The sequence below is a fragment of the Thalassophryne amazonica genome, chromosome 17, assembly GCF_902500255.1.
Source record: "Thalassophryne amazonica chromosome 17, fThaAma1.1, whole genome shotgun sequence".
NCBI classification, from domain to species: Eukaryota; Metazoa; Chordata; class Actinopteri; order Batrachoidiformes; family Batrachoididae; genus Thalassophryne; species Thalassophryne amazonica.
In genome coordinates this window covers 60,136,828-60,160,513 of record NC_047119.1, presented here as the reverse complement: position 1 = coordinate 60,160,513, position 23,686 = coordinate 60,136,828, and the positions used below count along the sequence as shown (strand labels likewise).

Below are 23,686 nucleotides of genomic sequence, written 5' to 3'. Positions count from 1 at the left end.
AGTTGTTGTTTATAAAGCTCTGTTATTTATGTCTCCCCAAGCGTAATTTACAGGTGTTTAAAATTGATTTAAAAAATTTTGATTCGCTCTGCCTGTTGGGAAGGTGTCGTAACACGGACACGCAACAGGGGGCGCAAATGAACGGACAATGGATAAGACAAAGAGTAACAATTTAATGTTGGGATACAGACAAAAATATATAATGGCAATTAAACACAAGGTGACGTGCGGGCAGGCTCGAAGATAGGAGACCTCTGGCGATCGAAGAGCCGGGACCCACACAGCTTCCACCACCAACGGCCTGAAGAACACCGGAGCCGCCAAGTCCTGAGTCCCCAGGTGGTCACCATCTTCTGTTGCAGACTCTGCTACTGCTGGCAGAAGATGAAAACAGTTAATGGTGAGTGTGTATCCACACACCCAGTAATCCTTCACCCACAGGTCTTCAGGGAGGGAAAACCTCCACCTCTGATACAGAGTTACCCGTGCAGCTCCTGACAGTTGCTCCTTGGATGGAGTGAGAGGCGAAGACGTCGCAGACTCTCACTGCACGCCAATCCAATTATGACAGACATCAGGAATACGGCTGCACACAGAACAATAATTAGTCTCAAAAGTATGACTTGCAGAGAATTACCTTAAACGGTAGCTGATTTCTCGGCGAGGGGGTGGAGTAATAAGCCGGCTTTTGTAGGGAAGGTGGTGATTGGTGACAGCTGGTGTAAATGAGTGACAGCTGTCACTCTCTGTTGTCTCGGCGCCCTCTCATGCTTGAAGCCCGCACTCCAAGCAGGGCGCCGACTGGTGGTGGTGGGCCAGCAGTACCTCCTCTTCAGCGGCCCACACAACACTGCCCCAGACACTAATTCAAGGGGCACAGTGAATCAACTTAGAATATAATGAAAAAACACAATTATAATGATTTATTCAAAATTATTAAATATATGCTGATGCATATACAAACTATAATCCAGCGATCCAGCTATGTAATGTGTGAGTGTCTTATATAGTGACATCACTTAGCCTGGAAAAAGAGTCTGCTGCTCTATAAAAAAGCCCTCCATAAAGCTAGGACATCTTACTACTCATCACTAATTGAAGAAAATAACAACAACCCCAGGTTTCTTTTCAGCACTGTAGTCAGGCTGACAAAGAGTCAGAGCTCTATTGAGCCGAGTATTCCTTTAACTTTAACTAGTAATGACTTCATGACTTTCTTTGCTAATAAAATTTTAACTATTAGAGAAAAAATTACTCATAACCATCCCAAAGACATATCGTTCTCTTTGGCTGCTTTCAGTGATGCCGGTATTTGGTTAGACTCTTTCTCTCCGATTGTTCTGAGTTATTTTCATTAGTTACTTCCTCCAAACCATCAACATGTCTATTAGACCCCATTCCTACCAGGCTGCTCAAGGAAGCCCTACCATTAATTAATGCTTCAATCTTAAATATGATCAATCTATCTTTATTAGTTGGCTATGTACCACAGGCTTTTAAGGTGGCAGTAATTAAACCAGTACTTAAAAAGCCATCACTTCACCCAGCTATCTTAGCTAATTATAGGCCAATCTCCAACCTTCCTTTTCTCTCACAAATTCTTGAAAGGGTAGTTGTAAAACAGCTAACTGATCATCTGCAGAGGAATGGTCTATTTGAAGAGTTTCAGTCAGGGTTTAGAATTCATCATAGTACAGAAACAGCATTAGTGAAGGTTACAAATGATCTTCTTATGGCCTCAGACAGTGGACTCATCTCTGTGCTTGTTCTGTTAGACCTCAGTGCTGCTTTTGATACTGTTGACCATAAAATTTTATTACAGAGATTAGAGCATGCCATAGGTATTAAAGGCACTGCACTGCGGTGGTTTGAATCATATTTATCTAATAGATTACAATTTGTTCATGTAAATGGGGAATCTTCTTCACAGACTAAGGTTAATTATGGAGTTCCACAAGGTTCTGTGCTAGGACCAGTTTTATTCACTTTATACATGCTTCCCTTAGGCAGTATTATTAGACAGCATTGCTTAAATTTTCATTGTTACGCAGATGATACCCAGCTTTATCTATCCATGAAGCCAGAGGACACACACCAATTAGCTAAACTGCAGGATTGTCTTACAGACATAAAGACATGGATGACCTCTAATTTCTTGCTTTTAAACCCATATTGGCCTCTCATATTGGCCTCTCTTCACTGGCTTCCTGTTAAATCTAGAATAGAATTTAAAATTCTTCTTCTTACTTATAAGGTTTTGAATAATCAGGTCCCGTCTTATCTTAGGGACCTCATAGTACCATATCACCCCAATAGAGCGCTTCGCTCTCAGACTGCAGGCTTACTTGTAGTTCCTAGGGTTTGTAAGAGTAGAATGGGAGGAAGAGCCTTCAGCTTTCAGGCTCCTCTCCTCTGGAACCAGCTCCCAATTCGGATGAGGGAGACAGACACCCTCTCTACTTTTAAGATTAGGTTTAAAACTTTCCTTTTTGCTAAAGCTTATAGTTAGGGCTGGATCAGGTGACCCTGAACCATCCCTTAGTTATGCTGCTATAGACTTAGACTGCTGGGGGGTTCCCATGATGCACTGAGTGTTTCTTTCTCTTTTTGCTCTGTATGCACCACTCTGCATTTAATCATTAGTGATTGATCTCTGCTCCCCTCCACAGCATGTCTTTTTCCTGGTTCTCTCCCTCAGCCCCAACCAGTCCCAGCAGAAGACTGCCCTCCCTGAGACTGGTTCTGCTGGAGGTTTCTTCCTGTTAAAAGGGAGTTTTTCCTTCCCACTGTCGCCAAGTGCTTGCTCACAGGGGGTCGTTTTGACCGTTGGGGTTTTTCCGTAATTATTGTTTTGCTTTGCCTTACAATATAGAGCACCTTGGGGCAACTGTTTGTTGTGATTTGGCGCTATATAAATAAAATTGATTTGATTTGATATAAGTCCTTTAGAAACTATTTTAAATACAACTGTCATAATTTATGTTCAAACATGAAAAGAGTTGTTACTAATTCATGGAAAAATAAATGTAAGCTTTAGCAAATAATATGTCATCCACTTGATACTGAGCCTTAGTAAATCACTTTCTAGACCGATTCACTGTGCCCCGGGTGCATGTGACACACACGAGTCATGTTATCAAATAGCTGATAGTCTGGAGAAGACATAACACATACTCATCAGTTGGATGGGGTAATCTCATAACTAATAACAATTTTTTGGGCCACCTTTCCCCTGTTATGAGAAATAAATACAAAGACACTGACATCCACAAAATTTACTTTTGATAGGAAAAAACTGACTTCACTTGCCACTTAGTTTTACTCTTAATGTATCAAAAAACAAACATTAATTTAAAAGGGGGGATGTCTTTATGCATAAAAATATGGCATAACTGCTGCAAATGTATATGTAGTTTTGCAGAAATAGCTACTGATTTACTATGCCCCGGTTTCCCCTATATAAGGTGAGACTTGATCCAGAATCCAGATCCGGATCCAGATCACCTCCAAAATGTAATGGAGTCTTCCATGGCCTCATATGTATCCATGATGAAAATTTTGTCAAAGTCTGTGGAGTAGTTTTGATGTAATCCTGCTAACAGACAGACAAATAAATAAACACAGATGATTTTATTACGTCCTTGGTGGATGGAACAACATGCAAATACTTGATTGTTAGAATTATCAGAATACTTTACTGCAATAATCGCATGACTGGTTCATTAGGTATTTGCTTTACTATTGACCAGGTGTACCAAATGAAGTTGTAGGTGAGTGTACATTACTTTATTGAAAGTACACACACACACACACACATATATATGTGTGTGTGTGTGTGTGTGTGTGTGTATGTATGACCACTTTAATCAGTACTGCACCACACATGTAAAAGAGCTCCTTGTCTGTCAGAAACCTTGCATTTAAACACATTTAAATACAAACAAAGGACCACATTCACTAAATGTCTGGGAAATAATGCTTTAAAGAGCCATGTCATGCTTGAAAAGATTCTTTGTTAACAATGACAAGTAAGATGTGTTTATCAAATATGCACACTGACGTACATAGAAAAGAGACTGCAAAAAGAAAAAAAATACAACCAGCACAACAAAACCTAATTTGCAGAGAAATGACATTTCCAGAAAAATGGAGAAAAAGTAATGTGACTGTCTTTCAAAGATGTTATGTTGTATAACAGCTTGAATATGGTTGTATCAAATAAAATTTACTGATGGTTCAAACGAGACACTGTTAAAAAAAAGCAGCTGTGTTTGCCAGAATAATTATGTAAAAAAAATCCAGTAAAAATATGTAAATACTTTTACAGAACAACCTATGAATTCTCTTACAAAATTAGCATTATCATGTTGTTTTAAAACTAATTATTACTGTAGAATTTAAAATGTAGTTCTTACTTATTGTACATTAAAATCCCACTTGCTCCGGGTCACCACAGGGGGTTTGGCGTGAGATCCATGCGTTGATCTGGGTTTTCAAACACAGCTCCAGCTGTCTAAGGTGAATAAGCCTCAGGCAGCTTTGAATCTTGGATTATTCACTCAAGAAACAAGTACAATTACTGTTTGCCCCACTGTGCTGTCACACAATATGAACTACTCTGAAAATGTAATGAATTGTAATGAATTACCATATTAATATATTTTTGCAGTATGTTAGCATGGGAGTTCTAAAAAACATCCCTGTTTAGAACTCAGTAGGCTATATATAAACAGGATAAATGGATTCTGCACTTTATGTTTTCAGACTAATTAACACCATGTGAAAGAATGGTGGTACAAGCACTTAATGTACTTGCTTCCCAAACAGAATATCCCCAGGTCAAAGCTGCCTTTACCTCATTTTTCTTATATTTATATTTTGCAAATGACAGTGATTTTATACTATAAATTTACAAGATTTTGTAATGGTATTTACATATTTTTACTGTATTTTGTGCAGAATTACACTGGCAATCACAGCTGCCTTTTTTCCTCTGCAAAAACAATTTTTGGAATGAATGCTTCAATAAATACACTCACTCTGTATTTGTTGCCAGATACCATAAACAAGGTTAATTTTACGGTATTGGAATTACAATCAGAGAAAACTTTCAATTATAAATTAAATGTTAAATTTGCTAAAATATGGCAAAATATGGTGTCACTGTAATTCCAGTAATAACAAATTGTCTAGTTATTGCACAATCTGTAAATTGCTGCAAATGTGATTCTGAAAATGTGAACATACATACGGTGCATCCAGAAAGTATTCACAGCGCTGCAATTTTTTCACATTTATCACATTGCTACAGCCTGATTACAAAATGGATGAAGTTCATTTTTTTTCCCCTCAAAATTCTACACACAATACCCCATAATGCCAATGGGAAAAAAAACATTTTTTAAATTATTATTATTTTTTGCAAATTTATTAAAAATAAAAAAAAAATAAGATGACGTGTACATACGTATTCAGAGTCTTTGCCATGAAGCTCAAAATTGAGCTCAGGTGCATCCTGTTTCCACTGATCATCCTTGAGATGTTTGTACAGCTTAATTGGAGTTCACCTGGGGTAAATTCAGTTGATTGGACATCATTTATAAAGGCACACACCTGTCTACATATAAGGTCCCACAGGCAACAGTGCATGTCAGAGCACAAACCAAGCATGAAGTCAAAGGAATTGTCTGTAGACCTCTGAGTCAGGATTGTCTCGAGGCACAAATCTGGAGAAGGGTACAGAAACATTTCTGCTGCTTTGAAGGTCCCGCCGAGCACAGTGGCCTTCATCATCCGTAAATGGAAGAAGTTTGGATCCACCAGGACTCCTCCTGTTTAAACTGACCAATCATGGGAGAAGGGCCAAGTAACCAAGAACCCTATGGTTACTGTTCCAAATTCTCCATTTTCACCACTAGACGGAACCATTTACCAACTGACAGGACTGTTCTGTGATATGTTTTGGTCAGGCTTTGTTTTAGGCACCCAAAGGTGCCTTTGAGGTCTTTATTTGCACTCTGCTGCCATTTTAGATTTAGTTCTTTTCTGACTGTTGAAGAGAATGGCCACATGAGTAAATCATGTAAATCATTAGCGTCAGTCGCTAATAGTTACTCTGTCAGAGTTCTAGCATTCTTCTGTGGAGAGAGAAGAACCTTCCAGAAGGACAACCGTCTCTGCAGCAATGTGCAAAAAGAATGTGCAAAACATTTGAAAATGGGCCTGCCCATGGAGACTGCTCTGAGACTGCTGTCCGACGTTTTCAGACCGAACCACAACACTTTTCGGATGTGGGCCGATTCGTCTTCCTGACGTCATTCGGCCTCATTCGTGTTATGTTTAATGGGGGTCTAATCAGGATTGAGGGAAAGATGAATCCAAAGCTTTCTTGACCTCAGACTGGGGCGGCTGCTCATCTTTCAACAGGACAGTGGGCCTCATGTATCAAAGTTGCACACCTGTGGCGTAAATTTACGGTGTAAACTTGAAATACACCAAAGTTGCTGTGACATGTATCAAGCAGTGCGCACCTGCCCATTTCTGGCATATGCCTGACGTGATCTTGATAAATGCGGCGGGTGGAAACGACCGTAATTATAATAAACACGCCCATAAATACCCAGCTTTATCTATCCATGAAGCCAGACGACACACACCAATTAGTTAAACTGCAGGATTGTCTTACAGACATAAAGACATGGATGACCTCTAATTTCCTGCTTTTAAACTCAGATAAAACTGAAGTTATTGTACTTGGCCCCACAAATCTTAGAAACATGGTGTCTAACCAGATCCTTACTCTGGATGGCATTACCCTGACCTCTAGTAATACTGTGAGAAATCTTGGAGTCATTTTTGATCAGGATATGTCATTCAAAGCGCATATTAAACAAATATGTAGGACTGCTTTTTTGCATTTACGCAATATCTCTAAAATCAGAAAGGTCTTGTCTCAGAGTGATGCTGAAAAACTAATTCATGCATTTATTTCCTCTAGGCTGGACTATTGTAATTCATTATTATCAGGTTGTCCTAAAAGTTCCCTAAAAAGCCTTCAGTTAATTCAAAATGCTGCAGCTAGAGTGCTGACGGGGACTAGAAGGAGAGAGCATATCTCACCCATATTGGCCTCTCTTCATTGGCTTCCTGTTAATTCTAGAATAGAATTTAAAATTCTTCTTCTTACTTATAAGGTTTTGAATAATCAGGTCCCATCTTATCTTAGGGACCTCGTAGTACCATATCACCCCAATAGAGCGCTTCGCTCTCAGACTGCAGGCTTACTTGTAGTTCCTAGGGTTTGTAAGAGTAGAATGGGAGGCAGAGCCTTCAGCTTTCAGGCTCCTCTCCTGTGGAACCAGCTCCCAATTCAGATCAGGGAGACAGACACCCTCTCTACTTTTAAGATTAGGCTTAAAACTTTCCTTTTTGCTAAAGCTTATAGTTAGGGCTGGATCAGGTGACCCTGAACCATCCCTTAGTTATGCTGCTATAGACGTAGACTGCTGGGGGGTTCCCATGATGCACTGTTTCTTTCTCTTTTTGCTCTGTATGCACCACTCTGCATTTAATCATTAGTGATCGATCTCTGCTCCCCTCCACAGCATGTCTTTTTCCTGGTTCTCTCCCTCAGCCCCAACCAGTCCCAGCAGAAGACTGCCCCTCCCTGAGCCTGGTTCTGCTGGAGGTTTCTTCCTGTTAAAAGGGAGTTTTTCCTTCCCACTGTAGCCAAGTGCTTGCTCACAGGGGGTCGTTTTGACCGTTGGGGTTTTACATCATTATTGTATGGCCTTGCCTTACAATATAAAGCGCCTTGGGGCAACTGTTTGTTGTGATTTGGCGCTATATAAAAAAAAAAATTGATTGATTGATTGATAAATATTCAGACTCTGCTTCAGACACACCCTCGTTTTACGACATGGAAGCCAGGAAGACGGCAAAGAAAAAGAACTTCACCAATCACGACGCGTGCCAATAGAGCGCCGAAAGTGGCCGTCGTATCAATTGTTTTGTAGTATATAATCAATAAAGTGTTACAGTGGTCCCTCGTTTATCGCGGGAGTTACATTCTAAAAAATAGCCCGCAATACGCGAAACTGCGACGTAGTCACCGTTATTTTTTACAATTATTATAGACATTTCAAAGCTGCAAAACCCCTGTAAACCCACATTATACACTTTCACAATCAGGCATGAACATTTTCTCACTTTTCTCTCGTGTGTAAACATGCTCAAAGTTCAAACCTTAGTAGGAATATAATACCAAAGTGTTTTCAGGCCCAAACATTTGTTTGAGAAATAAAAATAGAACGTTTTCCTATAAATAATTATGATGGCATTTAGAACTAACAAATTTAATTATAACAATCAACGAACGAGGTTGGACACATAAGAAATTATTAATAGTGACTGACCAGTATTCCACAGATCGGGCCTCTGCATCCTGGTGCCGCGCCTTTTCCACTCGCACCTGGCTGCAGGTGTCTGTTTCCGTGTGAGAAACACAGTTATGTGTAGGCCTAGTTGTTGGCGCTCTTTCTTCGTCTGGGCGAGAGGATTCTTATAAACAGACACGCAGAACACAGAACACTGTAAAAAAAATTAATAGCATGCAAAATTGGACTAAATACTCCGCGGGACTGCCAGGCCGTGTTATAGCGAGGGACCACTGTATTCTCTTTTCACATGTCAATAATTCTTGACATATGGATATTTGCTCGCTCAATTAATAAGACACGCCTAATTTGTCAGATTTCTTTATTTTTAAAATGTACCTCTTTATTTATTGTATTATGACAAACGAATGGAGACGACAAAACCTGATTGCAGCACGGGCGAATTAAGGGAATGACATCAGTACCGTTGTAATTATCAATTTCATAGTCTAAAATGATCACACCACATAAAGTTAAGCTCAGCGCTGCTCTGGCTCCAGGCTCGACGTCTGGAGAAAAAAGCGAGCAGCGCTTTCCTTCCTGTCAGCGCTGTAGCCACGGATCGTGCTCCGTAACAATCCCGCAACAGCGGGATTTGTATTGATTATTATGTAGTATAATCAAGAAAGTGTTATTTATGTAACATATGCATTGATTTGTATAATGGCACTGTTTATCATGCTGATCATCTTCATTTTTATGTGGATTCCAGCGCTGGTTCATTTTGGTGTATAATTTACGCCACCTCTCGACCTGGTGTATATTTTCAGGGCAGCATACGCCAACGACCACATTGATAAATGCCAAGTAGCGCAGCCATTTTGGCGTACACCCCATATACGCTCAAATATCGCCGTACGCAACGTTGATACATGAGGCCCAATGGCCCTAAGCACACAGCCAAGATATCAAAGGAGTGGCTTCAGGACAACTCTGTGAATGTCCTTGAGTGGCCCAGCCAGAGCCCAGACCTGAATCCGATTGAACATCTCTGGAGAGATCTGAAAATGGCTGTGCACCCACGCTCTCCATGCAACCTGATGGAGCTTGAGAGGTGCTGCAAAAAGGAATGGGCAAAACTGCCCAAAGATAGGTGTACCAAGCTTGTGGCATCATATTCAAGAAGACTTGAGGCTGTAATTGCTGCCAAAGGTGCCTCAACAAAGTATTGAGAAAAGGATATGAATACTTACGTACATGCGATTTTTTACTTTTCTATTTTTAATAAATTTGCAAAAATTTCAACAAACATTTTTCATGTTGTCATTATGGGGTGTTGTGAGTAAAAGTTTGAGGGGAAAAACATAATTTACCCCATTGGTTGTAACATAACAAACTGTGGAAAAAATGAAGCGCTGTGAATACTTTCCGGATGCACAGTACGTGAGACAACAATCAAACCTGGAATTACAGAAACATGAAACTAGAAGGGAAGAAGGAAGAAGTTAAGTTACATGAAAGAAACAGGTTGAAGTGCCTGAGACTATTTACAGTGAGGAAGAATTAGCCAGATCACAGAGAATCATACTAGGAGCAGAATAACACAAAGAATAAAGCAAGATACCAAAATGTGACACCATAAACGAGGTCTGTTAGAAAACTATCCGACCTTTTTATTTTTTTAAAAAAACTATATGGATTTGAATCATGTGCACTTGCATCAACCAAGCTTGAACCTTCGTGTGCATGCGTGAGTTTTTTCACGCCTGTCGGTGGCGTCATTCGCCTGTGGGCAGGCTTTGAGTGAGCACTGGTCCAGCCCCCTCATCGGATTTTCATTGTCAGGGAAATGGCTGAGCAATTGGAGTAGCGCTGAATCAAATTTTTCCATAAACTGTGAGAGACAGCCAGGTGGAAACCATTCGGAAGCTTCAGACGGCTTTTGGTGGAGATACTCTGGGCGTCAGACAGATTAAGGATCATTACAACCGGAATAAAGACGGCCCACAGTGGTGCAGGGCACGCCGCGCTCCGAGCGGCCATCGACAGGCTGAAACGACCAGATCATTTCCAAAGTGAAGGCTGTGTTGACCCGAGACGTCTTCTGACTACCAAAGAAATTGTGGAAGAGGTGGACATCAGCACTTTTGCGGCACATTCCACTGTTACAGGAGATTTTGTAATGAAAGACGTGCGGAGGAATTCGCGCGTCGGCACGGAGCCGCAATGGCGCACAACAAAAAGCATGTCCGTGTTGGAAGTGTCACAGGACAAGTTGTGACATGCCCAGCTGTTACACAATTTCTCGGATACTTACTCGACTGAAAACCCACCGAAAGCCGTCTGAATCTTCCGAATGGTTTCCAACACAGATGTGCTTTTTGTTGTGCGCCATTAGCGGCTCCGTGCCGACGCGCGAAATCCTCCACAGATATACCTCGAGATAGCTCACCGCGAGCTATCCCGAAGTATTTTTTGGACATGTTCATGTTGGATAGTGGTAGATACATGGTGGCTCCATGGTTACACCATGGTGCATGGGGGTCCTATTGTAGCTGTCTTGGAATATGATGTGACAAATTTGATTATGCATGTAAAATTATGGCTTCTCCTGCAGGTGACACAACAAAATCAGTTCAGGGCACAACCATAATTCTAGTCCAATCGTTGCTTGCAGGGACTCATAGGATTGCAGTGTGCTTGGCTATAATCAAACTGCTTTTCGTAATGTGTTGCATGTTCATTGTTATTTAGTTGTGAATATAAAGTTACAGAAGTCATGTTGCAGCCGATTCTGAATAAAGTTATTTGTTCTCCTTTAGTGACTCAGTGTCTAGTGTTGGTTCCATTGGAACTGAGGATGTCGGAGAGGGAATTCGCCATTGGCTGGGGGTACCCAGAGGGGGCTCACGCGGTGGCTCTCCTTACGGCAGCAGCACTATCAGTAGCCAAGGGGGGCGTCGGTCTGTCGCTGAAACTATGAGTACTTACAGCTTCCGGTAAGGTCTGCATGCTACATTGAGAGATATCGGTTCTCCAGAAAATAACAATGTACTTATTTATTGTTTCCTGCGCTCTCTCTCCGTGCCAACAGCTCATGTGTAGATCCTGATAATGAAGGCTCTGAAACTGGAGGGACTGGTACAAGAGGTGTTGGCCGTGCTTCCTCCTCCTTGGCACTGTCGGAGCTGCTTGATGGACTCCGTAAACGTAGAGCTGGTGGTGACACAGGAGAAGATGCTGGTAGTGCTGTTTCATTGCCCATCTATCAAACAACTGGAGCCTCGACTCTCAGGCGAAGAGCTTCAGCACTTTCAGTTGGTCAAGAAGACCTCCAGGAGCCCAGGCCTGGGCCCAGCATTCTCAAACCACCTTCCCCTCTTCTACCACGTGCTGCCAATACACGCTTTGTTGGTGACCTCCAAACATCCTCCACAGCTGGAGGCAAACCCTCTCGCTTCAGCTCAAGTGAGACCTTGTCTTCCCTTCCATCACTGCCACGCCTGTCATCCTTGGCATCATCCCAAATTACTCGCCATCACCCTTCTACCTTATCCATCCCAGAGGAGGACTCAGAGGAACCTCTGCGATCTGTGACAACTCCCATTCAGCGTTCCCCACAGGCACTAAGGCAGTGTATTCTTGTCAAAGAAGATAGAGGTGAAGGCTCTGTGGGTTTAGAACCCATGGTTTTCCAAAACCGTCGATTGACTGTGGATAATGGCCTTGATGATGCAGCCTCTGACATTCTACCTGCCATCAGAAGAGCTCAGTCCACTAGTAGCCTGGCCAGCTCTGCCAGAGGGGGCAGGAGGGCACTCAGCGTCCGCTTTGGAGATTTGCCAACTTCAACCCGCAGTAGGAAAGGCTCTGAAACTGAGTCATCTAGCTCTGGCGGATCTGGAGGAAGTTCCCAGGGTGGAGGGACAAGACGCAAGTTTGAACGACCACAAGGAGAAAGACTTGAGGCGGAGGGGAGTGAGGGGGAGAACGTGGCATCTGTCATGAAGCGATACCTCAAGAAGGATACTGACTGAACCAAACAACAGCTTTAGGTTTGTATTTCTGAGTGCTTTAGAGTCCAGTACCAAATTTTCAGGGTGATTCATATTGAGGCCATCTACAGAGATGAAAAAGGGCAAGAGTGGACATCGCCATTTGCTCAACCAGCCAGAGATGAGTAGCTCAGGCCACCATCTTGTTTAAGGAATTAAATGAAGTTCCCCAATGTAAACAAAGCCAGTCATCTAATTTAACGGCTAACTACTGAATGCTTCAGACTTCAAACAGTGCCATAGCCATCGCCTTCGTGATAACAGAGGCACCTGCAGCTTTGAAGTGATCATAATGATAAATATGAAATTCCAATGCACAAGAACACAGTTAGCCACACCACTTAGCAAATATAGCTATTTAAAGAGAAGAATACTGTATTCCATTTGCAATAATCAAACCCCCCCCCACCCACACAAAAATGTGGCACTCAAAAAGGGACAAAAATATCATGGAAATGAGCTTGACATTCTCTTTAGTATTTTTTTAATCCCCCGCGGTATGAAATATGAGGGATATAGTGATCAGCATGTCCGCCTGTCTGTCCGTTGGTTTGCGTTTGCCAGCGCGATATTTCAAGAACCCTTGACTAATTTCATTCATATTTAGCATAAGGGTGTACTTGGGTGATCTGACAACACCAGTCAATCACTGTGACCTTGGGGTCAATTTCAAGGTCACAGTGAGATATTCAAGATATTGTCATTGCCTCCATGTCAACTCAATATCTCAAGAACCAGTTGACTAATCTCATTCATTTTTAGCATAAGGGTGTACTTGGGTGATCCCCCGGCACCTGTCAATTACGGTGACCTTGGGGCCAATTTCAAGGTCACAGTGAGGTATTCAATATTATACAACCAATGAATGTTTATGAGTTCAATGGTACAAATATTTCATGAGGTGAAAGCTGGAACAACCATTCGGATAACCATATGGATTAAATATTAATTTCATTGAAAGAATGTAAAAACATTCATTATTTGTTTTATATAACGGCTAAAATAGATCCTTGTCATTTGACATTTTATTCATTTATAAACAACAGAAAAGGGACTTACATTTTAGTGTTCCACTGCTGCTAAAGTCCAAATTGTGACATGTAGTCCAGTGATGCTGTAGTAGGGGTGGTGGCCAAGTGGTTAATGCACTTGGTTTCAGTTCAGAAGGTTCTGGGTTCAAATCCCACCCCTGCCACATTTCTCCATGTAATGTGGAGTTACGTCAGGAAGGGCATCCGGCGTAAAACTTGTGCCAATTCAACATGCAGATCCACCTTGGATTTGCTGTGGCGACCCCAAGTGCAAAAACAAGGGAGCAGCCGAAGGGACTTACTTTTAGTCCAGTGATGCTGTGCACTGACTTACACAAAAGACTTTGTGTAGTTCCTCAGTCCAGCCAAAAATCACGTCAGCTTTTCATCTGAAAAGTTCTTCATGCATCCAGGCGCCTTACAGCAGAGTGGATTTTGTGTGTGTGTATGTGTGTATGTTACAAGAAATAGCAGCGTCAGTTAGCTCAATCAAATCATTGTGTCATCCCTGTGCGCGCGCACACACACACAACTGGGTTGGCGCTTTATGCACGCATGTACTACCAAAAAAAGACTATGTACATCCTCAGTGCAGCGAAAAAAAAAAAAAAAACACATCAGAAATTAGTGCAGCTTTTCATTCCAACTTCCTGCCAACAGCCTCCAGACAGAACAGTGGATTTGTTTTGTGTGTGCGTGCATGCATGTTGTGTGTATGTGCGCGTGCATGTGCATGCACGAGCATGTGTGGGTACGTGGGCGCGTGTGCACGTGTGTGCACGAGGACAGGCGCATGTGCATATGTGCGCATGCGTGCATGTGTACGTGTAGAGTGCAGTGGTACCAAACGTATGGAATGAAATTTGCACTCTAAATGGAACCAAGCTGCACTCTAAATGCAACACAAATGGGATGAATTAATCCATTTCATGTGACATACAAAGCACCAATCAAATGACAAAGATCCACTAGGCCTTTACATAAATTGCGATTGCCACCTTTGTTAGAGCAATATTTCAAAAACCAGTTGACTAATTTTATTCATATTTAGCGTAAGAGTGTACTTGGGTGATCCGACGACACCAGTTGATTACAGTGATCTTGACCACTGGGTTAATTTCAAGGTCACTGTGAAATATTCAAGGTATTGTCACTGCCTTCATGTTAGCTCGACATCTCAAGAACCAGATGACCGATTTCATTCATATTTAGCTTAAGTGTGTACTTGGGTGATCCCCAACACTTTTGTATTACTGATTTGTGGGGCCTGGGGGGGGGGGGGAATATGTCATCTCCTGATGATGTAGTATTTGCCTTTTTTCTCCCAATTTTTGATCTTCATCTGTGGATCAAACAAAAATCTAAACTGAAATGTTGCTAGTGTTCCCATTCCAATGAAATCAAATGTGATTCTTTTTCTCCATTAAATAAACCAGTTAACTATGATGAAAGGCCTAATTTTAATTTTCATTATTATTATTATTATTATTATTATTATTATTATTATTATTATTATTATTTTGTCAGTGTACATGACAACAAAAAGAGTTGCCAGCTGCTGGAAAATTATTGTAAAAACACACACTCTTGCAGGCATAGGTCAGATTCAGTCACTTTAGCTTGTAATGTGAACACTGCACAAGTTCTAAGCCATCTTTATGAATAGGCAGTCTGTCCTTTCTGCAAACTTCTTTCCACGAGTGATCAGATTCAAATCCGTTCTTACACCCTGTCTGTCTGCTTTCAAATGCCTTTTATTTCATAAACTGGCTGCCTGCCTTGTTTGCTGCATGATCCGCAGAGAAATGTGGCTCAGACTGCTGTGAAAGTGTAGTGACACAGACCCACAACAGGGGGCGCAAATGAACGGACAATAGAAGAAGTCAAATATGAACACTTTACTGTTGTGAATGCCACAACTACACACAGCAGATTATAGAACGAATACAGAATCAATCAAACAAGGTGTCGTGTGGGCAGGCTCGAAGATAGGAGACGTCCGTCTGGAGAAGAACCGGAACCACACGATTTCCTCTGCCACCGAACCAGGAGAATACTGGAGCCGCCAAGTTCCGAGTCCCCAGGTGGCCACCGTCTCCGCGTGTCGGATCTGGTACTGCTGGCGAAGAGAAAAAACAGTCAGGTGTGGGTGTGTGTACACCCCGTATGGTGGTTATTCCACCTCCACCTATAATCCACACTCGTGTAGCTACTGTCAATCACTTAACTGGCGGGATGCAGAGCGAAGCAGTTGCGGCATACGCCGATTCCTCAGGAAAACAGCTGCAACAACGTATTCACTGAAACAACGTTAGTAGTGATAACACTCAGGCTGAGAACGTTACCTCCTTGGTAGAACGATATCTCTGCAACGTGGGGGAGGTGTCGTCCTGCTTTTATTAGGGGTGAGGAGCAGATGATTGGTGACAGCTGTTATAGCCGCTGAGTGACAGCCATCACCCCGGCCGCTCTTGTGGGGCGGCAGCGCCCTCTCGTGCCTGAAGCCCGCACTTCAGGCAGGGCGCCATCTGGTGGTGGTGGGCCAGCAGTACCTCCTCTTCAGTGGCCCACACAACAGGACTTGGTTAGCCCGTTCTGCCTGTCCGTTGGTCTGTGGGTGATACCCAGACGAGAGGCTCACGGTGGCCCCCAGCTCCCGGCAGAAACTCCTCCAAACCTGCGAGGAAAACTGGGGACCACGATCTGAGACAATGTCTGTTGGTATCCCATGCAGACGTACAACATGGTGGACCAGGAGGTCCGCTGTCTCCTGGGCCGACGGGAGCTTCGGGAGGGCCACGAAGTGGGCCACCTTGGAGAACCGGTCCACTATCGTGAGGATGGTGGTGTACCCCCGGGATGGCGGGAGGCCCATGACGAAATCCAGACCGATGTGGGACCAGGGGCGATGAGGCACAGGAAGCGGCTGAAGGAGTCCCTGTGCCTTTTGGTGGTCCGCCTTGCCCCTGGCGCAAGTGGTGCAGGCCTGGATGTAGTCCCGGACGTCAGCCTCCAGGGACGCCCACCAGAAGCGCTGCCGGACCACTGCCACGGTCCTTCGCACCCCCGGGTGGCAGGAGAGCTTGGAACCGTGACAGAAGTCCAGGATGGCAGCCCTGGCCTCTGGTGGGACGTAAAGTTTGTTCTTTGGCCCTGTTCCAGGGTCCAGGCTTCGTGCCAGGGCCTCCCGGACGGTCTTCTCCACGTCCCAGGTAAGGGTGGCCACGATAGCGGACTCCGGTACGATGGGCTCCGGTGGATCCGACAGCTCGGTTTTGACTTCATTTTCATGCACCCGGGACAAGGCATCTGACCTCTGGTTCTTGGTCCCGGGGCGATCCGGAAGTCAAAACGGCCGAAGAACAGTGAGCAGCGGGCTTGCCTGGGGTTCAGCCGCCTGGCGGTCCTGATATACTCCAGGTTCCGGTGGTCAGTAAAAACCGTGAATGGCACTGACGCTCCCTCCAACAGATGTCTCCACTCCTCAAGAGCCTCTTTCACCGCAAGGAGTTCTCGATTGCCCACGTCATAGTTCCGTTCTGCTGGGGTCAACCTGCGGGAAAAATAGGCACACGGGTGAAGAATCTTATCGTTCTCACCGCTCTGGGATAGCACGGCTCCTATCCCTGAGTCAGAGGCGTCCACTTCAACCACAAACTGGCGGCTAGGGTCGGGCTGCACCAAGACGGGTGCAGTCGAGAAGCGCTGTTTCAACTCCCTGAACACGGCATCGCACCGATCCGAGCAGGTGAAGGGAATCTTTGGTGAGGTCAGGGCTGTCAGAGGGCTAACTACCCGACTATAGCCCTTAATGAACCTCCTGTAAAAATTTGCGAAGCCGAGGAACTGTTGCAGCTTCCTACGGCTCGTAGGTTGGGGCCAGTCTCTCACCGCCGCGACCTTGGCCAGATCCGGGGCGACGGAGTTGGAGGAGATGATAAACCCCAGGAAGGACAAAGAGGTGCAGTGAAACTCACACTTCTCGCCCTTCACAAACAGCCGGTTCTCCAACAACCACTGCAGGACCTGACGTACATGTCGGACATGAGTCTCAGGGTCCGGAGAAAAAATGAGTACATCGTCCAGATATACAAAGACGAATCGCAAGACGTCATCCAAAAGCTTGGAACGTCGCGGGGGCGTTAGTGAGGCCGAACGGCATGACCAGGTACTCAAAATGACCTAACGGGGTGTTGAATGCCGTCTTCCACTCGTCTCCCTTCCGGACCCGAACCAGGTGATATGCGTTCCTAAGATCCAGCTTTGTGAATATTTTGGCTCCATGCAGGGGGGTGAACACTGAATCCAACAAAGGCAACGGGTATTGGTTGCGAACCGTGATCTCGTTCAGCCCCCGATAATCAATGCATGGACGAAGACCGCCATCTTTCTTACCCACAAAAAAGAAACCCACTCCCATCGGGGAGGTGGAGTTCCGGATCAGCCCGGCAGCTAAGGAGTCCCGGATGTAGGTCTCCATCGATTCGCGCTCAGGTCGTGAGAGGTTGTACAGCCTGCTGGACGGGAACTCCACGCCTGGAATCAAATCGATGGCACAATCGTACGGACGGTGCGGGGGAAGGGTGAGTGCCAGATCCTTGCTGAAAACGTCAGCAAGATCGTGGTACTCAACCGGCACCGCCGACAGATTGGGAGGGACTTTGACCTGCTCCTTAGCCTGGGAACCGGGAGGAACCAAGGATCCTAAACACACCCGATGGCAGGTCTCGCTCCACTGAACCACTACCCCGGACGGCCAATCAATCCGGGGATTGTGTTTTAGCATCCATGGGAACCCCAGAATCACACGGGAGGTAGAGGGAGTCACAAAAAACTCTATCTCCTCCCGATGATTCCCTGACACCACCAGAGTTACTGGTAGTGTCTTGTGTGTGATTAAAGGGAGAAGGGTGCCATCCAGTGCTCGCACCTGCAATGGCGAAGGAAGTGCCAACAGAGGGAGCCCTACCTCCCTGGCCCATCTGCTGTCTAGCAGATTCCCTTCTGACCCCGTGTCTACCAGTGCTGGGGCCTGAAGGGTTAAATCCCCGCTAAGGATTGTAACTGGGAGTCGTGTGGAAATATGTGTGTGTCCCACGTGAATGTCTTGGCCCACCCTAAGCCCAGTTTCTAGGGGCGGGCGTTGGTGTTTAACCGCTCGGGGCAGTCTCTCAATTGATGCTCAATTGAGCCGCAAACAAAGCACGCCCCGCGTGCGAGCCTCCTCTGTCTATTCGGTGGTCTGAATGTGGCCCTGCTCGTGTCCATAGCTTTGTCAGCAGGGGGAGCTGTAGCCACACGGAGTGTAGAGGCCATGGAGCGTGGGAAGGGCGGACCTTTTTCGGACCCGGAAGGAAGAAGGACGGCGCGTGCCCGGCCACGCCCCTTGTCTCGTTCCCGCTCTTGTGGGGCGGCAGCGCCCTCTCGTGCCTGAAGCCCGCACTTCAGGCAGGGCGCCATCTGGTGGTGGTGGGCCAGCAGTACCTCCTCTTCAGCGGCCCACACAACACAGACTTCTGGTTCTGTGCTGGGTCCTAAGTGGACAGAGCCAAAGCGGAGCAGACGGGAGGAGAGCGCCTGTCCATGGTTTCCTGCTGCACACGGCGCCCAGCTGGGGATAAAGCTGAATCCTCTCTGTGTGCGGCAGGATTTCACACAATTCAGAAAAACATGCAGGAATTATAAGCCTGTATTTACAATTTTATGAATGAGATGTGCATTATTTGGAAGAAAGTCGAGGTGTAACTGACTTTATCCCACAAACCCCCCCCCCCACTTGTCCCTCCCATTAGAGAAGAGGTGAACTGTCCTCTGTACGCGGTGCGCCCCTCCTCAGGGCAATGGCCTGCTTCGCCCCCATCAAAAATCGCATCTGTACACTTGGTCACTTCCCTTTTGTGTTAATATGTGACAAGTTGGGTAGTCCCTTCACGTCCCAGGTTAACCCTGTGGTGTCAGGAACTTGGACCCAGAAAGGCTGGACACAAATGCGAGGCTCACGCAGAGGCTTAGAGTGAGAAAGAGGATTTACTGAAAAAAGGGGCAGAGGTCGGTAAACAGGTAGGCAAGCCAAAATCAGCAACGGTATCCAAATCATGAGACTAAATCGAGGTCAAAAACAGGCAAAAGGTTCAGTAATGCGGCAAGACAAAAACAAGGTCAAGCACTGTGAAAAAAGCTGTAACAATGACGTGAGGAACAACGAATTGGCAAAGACAGGAGGGAAAACAGAGGGTTTAAATAACAGGTTTGACTAGGGAAAATGAGACACAGGTGTGGGAAAACAACCAGGAAGAGGGTGTGGCAAACAAAAGGGACAAGACACACCCAGACCCAAATCCAAACACAAGGCAAGAGGGTGCAGTCAGAAAAACACAAAGCAGGCAAGACCTGAACTTAAAGAAAAACCAAACCTGAATATAATGAAAATACAAAAACCCACAAATGAAATGGCAACCCACATGACATCTGGAGCTGTATGATGTGGAGACGTGCCAAAGTTGCATTACCGAATTAAACAGTTCTACCATCAAATCTCCCACATTCTGAGTTTCCGTTTGAATGTGCGTTGAAAGTGCAGACATCAACCTATATACCAGTTTTTAAATTTTGTTGTTTGACCCAGTAAAACTTGAATAATGATTAATAATTTTCACCAGGCTTTTTCCTGAATATTATGGTAATGTTTTCGAGTGGCTTTTCATGCTGTGCTTCATCCAGCATGTGCACGAACAGGAGTTCACTCCCACTTTCCGCTTTTCTGGCCAGAGCAATCACAAGGGGAAAAAACTTGACTTTCCCTTTATCATTTGGTGGGGAATGCACAATCTAAACCAATCAAAAATGGTCATCAACCCACATACTTGATTGTGGAGCCACTGCGTTCAGCACATATGCAAACATCTTCCTCTTTCCTCTCCTCTGGCCCGGGGGGGGGATCTTCCCCTTTGTCACTGGTGGAAAAACGCATGACATAAACCAATCAAAACCACCAACCCCATGTGGATTGATCAACATCCCCAAGTGGGGGTATTGCTAAGGAAAAAAAAAGCCTCCAAAGACAGACTGAAGTGCCAACGCTGCCTCCAGGTGGACAACAGCAGGAAAAACAAACTGTCAGGCCTGTGACAGGAATTGTTTTTCTGAGTGGCACAAATAATTTGTGTGGCATCTTATTTTTTTGCAAATAGCTGTACACAAAACGCCTGGAGCATTTCCTACATTTTAATGTAAATAACAATATAACTTTGTTGTTTGCTACATTTGTACATATATATTTGCATTCTAAGTTCTAAAAATGTTTGTTAAACATGTTGGTGGTTTTCACAGGTTTTTTTTTCTATTCAGATTTTATGTTTTTGTGTGAATTTAGGTTCATTGTGTTAATGTGCTATGTTAGAATGAAAGAAAACTGTAAAGTCACACAGGTGAGGTTGTGCTGAAAAAAAAACACCAAACAAGGCAAAGTAAATAGATTTTTAAGGTAAATTATGAAGGTAAAATGAAAAGTAGTCAAAAATGACCAATTATACCCTGGACTCCAGAGGGTTAAGGTTGAGGTTAGCGTTTCCCTACTATTCAACTCATCACATATTGATGTTCAGTCAAAACAACAGTTTTTTTTGTCAAAATATGATGAGTTGGGAGTGAGAATGTGCCAGACTCGATGGTGTCTTTCTGGGTGTCATAAAATAGTGACATACTTTGATTAAGGAGTCCCGGATGTAGGTCTCCATCGATTCGCGCTCAGGTCGTGAGAGGTTGTACAGCCTGCTGGACGGGAACTCCACGCCTGGAATCAAATCGATGGCACAATCGTACGGACGGTGCGGGGGAAGGGTGAGTGCCAGATCCTTGCTGAAAACGTCAGCAAGATCGTGGTACTCAACCGGCACCGCCGACAGATTGGGAGGGACTTTGACCTGCTCCTTAGCCTGGGAACCGGGAGGAACCGAGGATCCTAAACACACCCGATGGCAGGTCTTGCTCCACTGAACCACTACCCCGGACGGCCAATCAATCCGGGGATTGTGTTTTAGCATCCATGGGAACCCCAGAATCACACGGGAGGTAGAGGGAGTCACAAAAAACTCTATCTCCTCCCGATGATTCCCTGACACCACCAGAGTTACTGGTAGTGTCTTGTGTGTGATTAAAGGGAGAAGGGTGCCATCCAGTGCTCGCACCTGCAATGGCGAAGGAAGTGCCACCAGAGGGAGCCCTACCTCCCTGGCCCATCTGCTGTCTAGCAGATTCCCTTCTGACCCCGTGTCTACCAGTGCTGGGGCCTGAAGGGTTAAATCCCCGCTAAGGATTGTAACTGGGAGTCGTGTGGAAATATGTGTGTGTCCCACGTGAATGTCTTGGCCCACCCTAAGCCCAGTTTCTAGGGGCGGGCATTGGTGTTTAACCGCTCGGGGCAGTCTCTCAATTGATGCTCAATTGAGCCGCAAACAAAGCACGCCCCGCGTGCGAGCCTCCTCTGTCTATTCGGTGGTCTGAATGTGGCCCTGCTCGTGTCCATAGCTTTGTCAGCAGGGGGAGCTGTAGCCACATGGAGTGTAGAGGCCGTGGAGCGTGGGAAGGGCGGACCTTTTTCGGACCCGGAAGGAAGAAGGACGGCGCGTGCCCGGCCACGCCCCTTGTCTCGTTCCCGCTCTTGTGGGGTGGCAGCGCCCTCTCGTGCCTGAAGCCCGCACTTCAGGCAGGGCGCCATCTGGTGGTGGTGGGCCAGCAGTACCTCCTCTTCAGCGGCCCACACAACACAGACTTCTGGTTCTGTGCTGGGTCCTAAGTGGACAGAGCCAAAGCGGAGCAGACGGGAGGAGAGCGCCTGTCCATGGTTTCCTGCTGCACACGGCGCCCAGCTGGGGATAAAGCTGACTCCTCTCTGTGTGCGGCAGGATTTCACACAATTCAGAAAAACATGCAGGAATTATAAGCCTGTATTTACAATTTTATGAATGAGATGTGCATTATTTGGAAGAAAGTCGAGGTGTAACTGACTTTATCCCACAAACCCCCCCCCCACTTGTCCCTCCCATTAGAGAAGAGGTGAACTGTCCTCTGTACGCGGTGCGCCCCTCCTCAGGGCAATGGCCTGCTTCGCCCCCATCAAAAATCGCATCTGTACACTTGGTCACTTCCCTTTTGTGTTAATATGTGACAAGTTGGGTAGTCCCTTCACGTCCCAGGTTAACCCTGTGGTGTCAGGAACTTGGACCCAGAAAGGCTGGACACAAATGCGAGGCTCACGCAGAGGCTTAGAGTGAGAAAGAGGATTTACTGAAAAAAGGGGCAGAGGTCGGTAAACAGGTAGGCAAGCCAAAATCAGCAACGGTATCCAAATCATGAGACTAAATCGAGGTCAAAAACAGGCAAAAGGTTCAGTAATGCGGCAAGACAAAAACAAGGTCAAGCACTGTGAAAAAAGCTGTAACAATGATGTGAGGAACAACGAATTGGCAAAGACAGGAGGGAAAACAGAGGGTTTAAATAACAGGTTTGACTAGGGAAAATGAGACACAGGTGTGGGAAAACAACCAGGAAGAGGGTGTGGCAAACAAAAGGGACAAGACACACCCAGACCCAAATCCAAACACAAGGCAAGAGGGTGCAGTCAGAAAAACACAAAGCAGGCAAGACCTGAACTTAAAGAAAAACCAAACCTGAATATAATGAAAATACAAAAACCCACAAATGAAATGGCAACCCACATGACATCTGGAGCTGTATGATGTGGAGACGTGCCAAAGTTGCATTACCAAATTAAACAGTTCTACCATCAAATCTCCCACATTCTGAGTTTCCGTTTGAATGTGCGTTGAAAGTGCAGACATCAACCTATATACCAGTTTTTAAATTTTGTTGTTTGACCCAGTAAAACTTGAATAATGATTAATAATTTTCACCAGGCTTTTTCCTGAATATTATGGTAATGTTTTCGAGTGGCTTTTCATGCTGTGCTTCATCCAGCATGTGCACGAACAGGAGTTCACTCCCACTTTCCGCTTTTCTGGCCAGAGCAATCACAAGGGGAAAAAACTTGACTTTCCCTTTATCATTTGGTGGGGAATGCACAATCTAAACCAATCAAAAATGGTCATCAACCCACATACTTGATTGTGGAGCCACTGCGTTCAGCACATATGCAAACATCTTCCTCTTTCCTCTCCTCTGGCCCGGGGGGGGGATCTTCCCCTTTGTCACTGGTGGAAAAACGCAT

At 45.0% G+C, this 23,686-nt stretch overlaps 1 protein-coding gene across 2 annotated transcripts in view; it reads left to right on the top strand.

Annotated features, from left to right (window-relative positions):
* The window catches only part of LOC117530120 (unconventional myosin-XVIIIb-like), a 188,498-nt gene that overhangs the window by 163,662 nt on the left and 1,150 nt on the right, over positions 1 to 23,686 (top strand). For both annotated transcript variants that reach the window (XM_034193072.1, XM_034193071.1), the window contains 2 exons: positions 11,198 to 11,374; positions 11,470 to 12,430. In XM_034193072.1, the coding sequence (XP_034048963.1) occupies positions 11,198 to 11,374; positions 11,470 to 12,412 (1,120 nt within the window). In that variant the 3' untranslated portion in view covers positions 12,413 to 12,430. The remainder of the gene's footprint in view (positions 1 to 11,197; positions 11,375 to 11,469; positions 12,431 to 23,686) is intronic.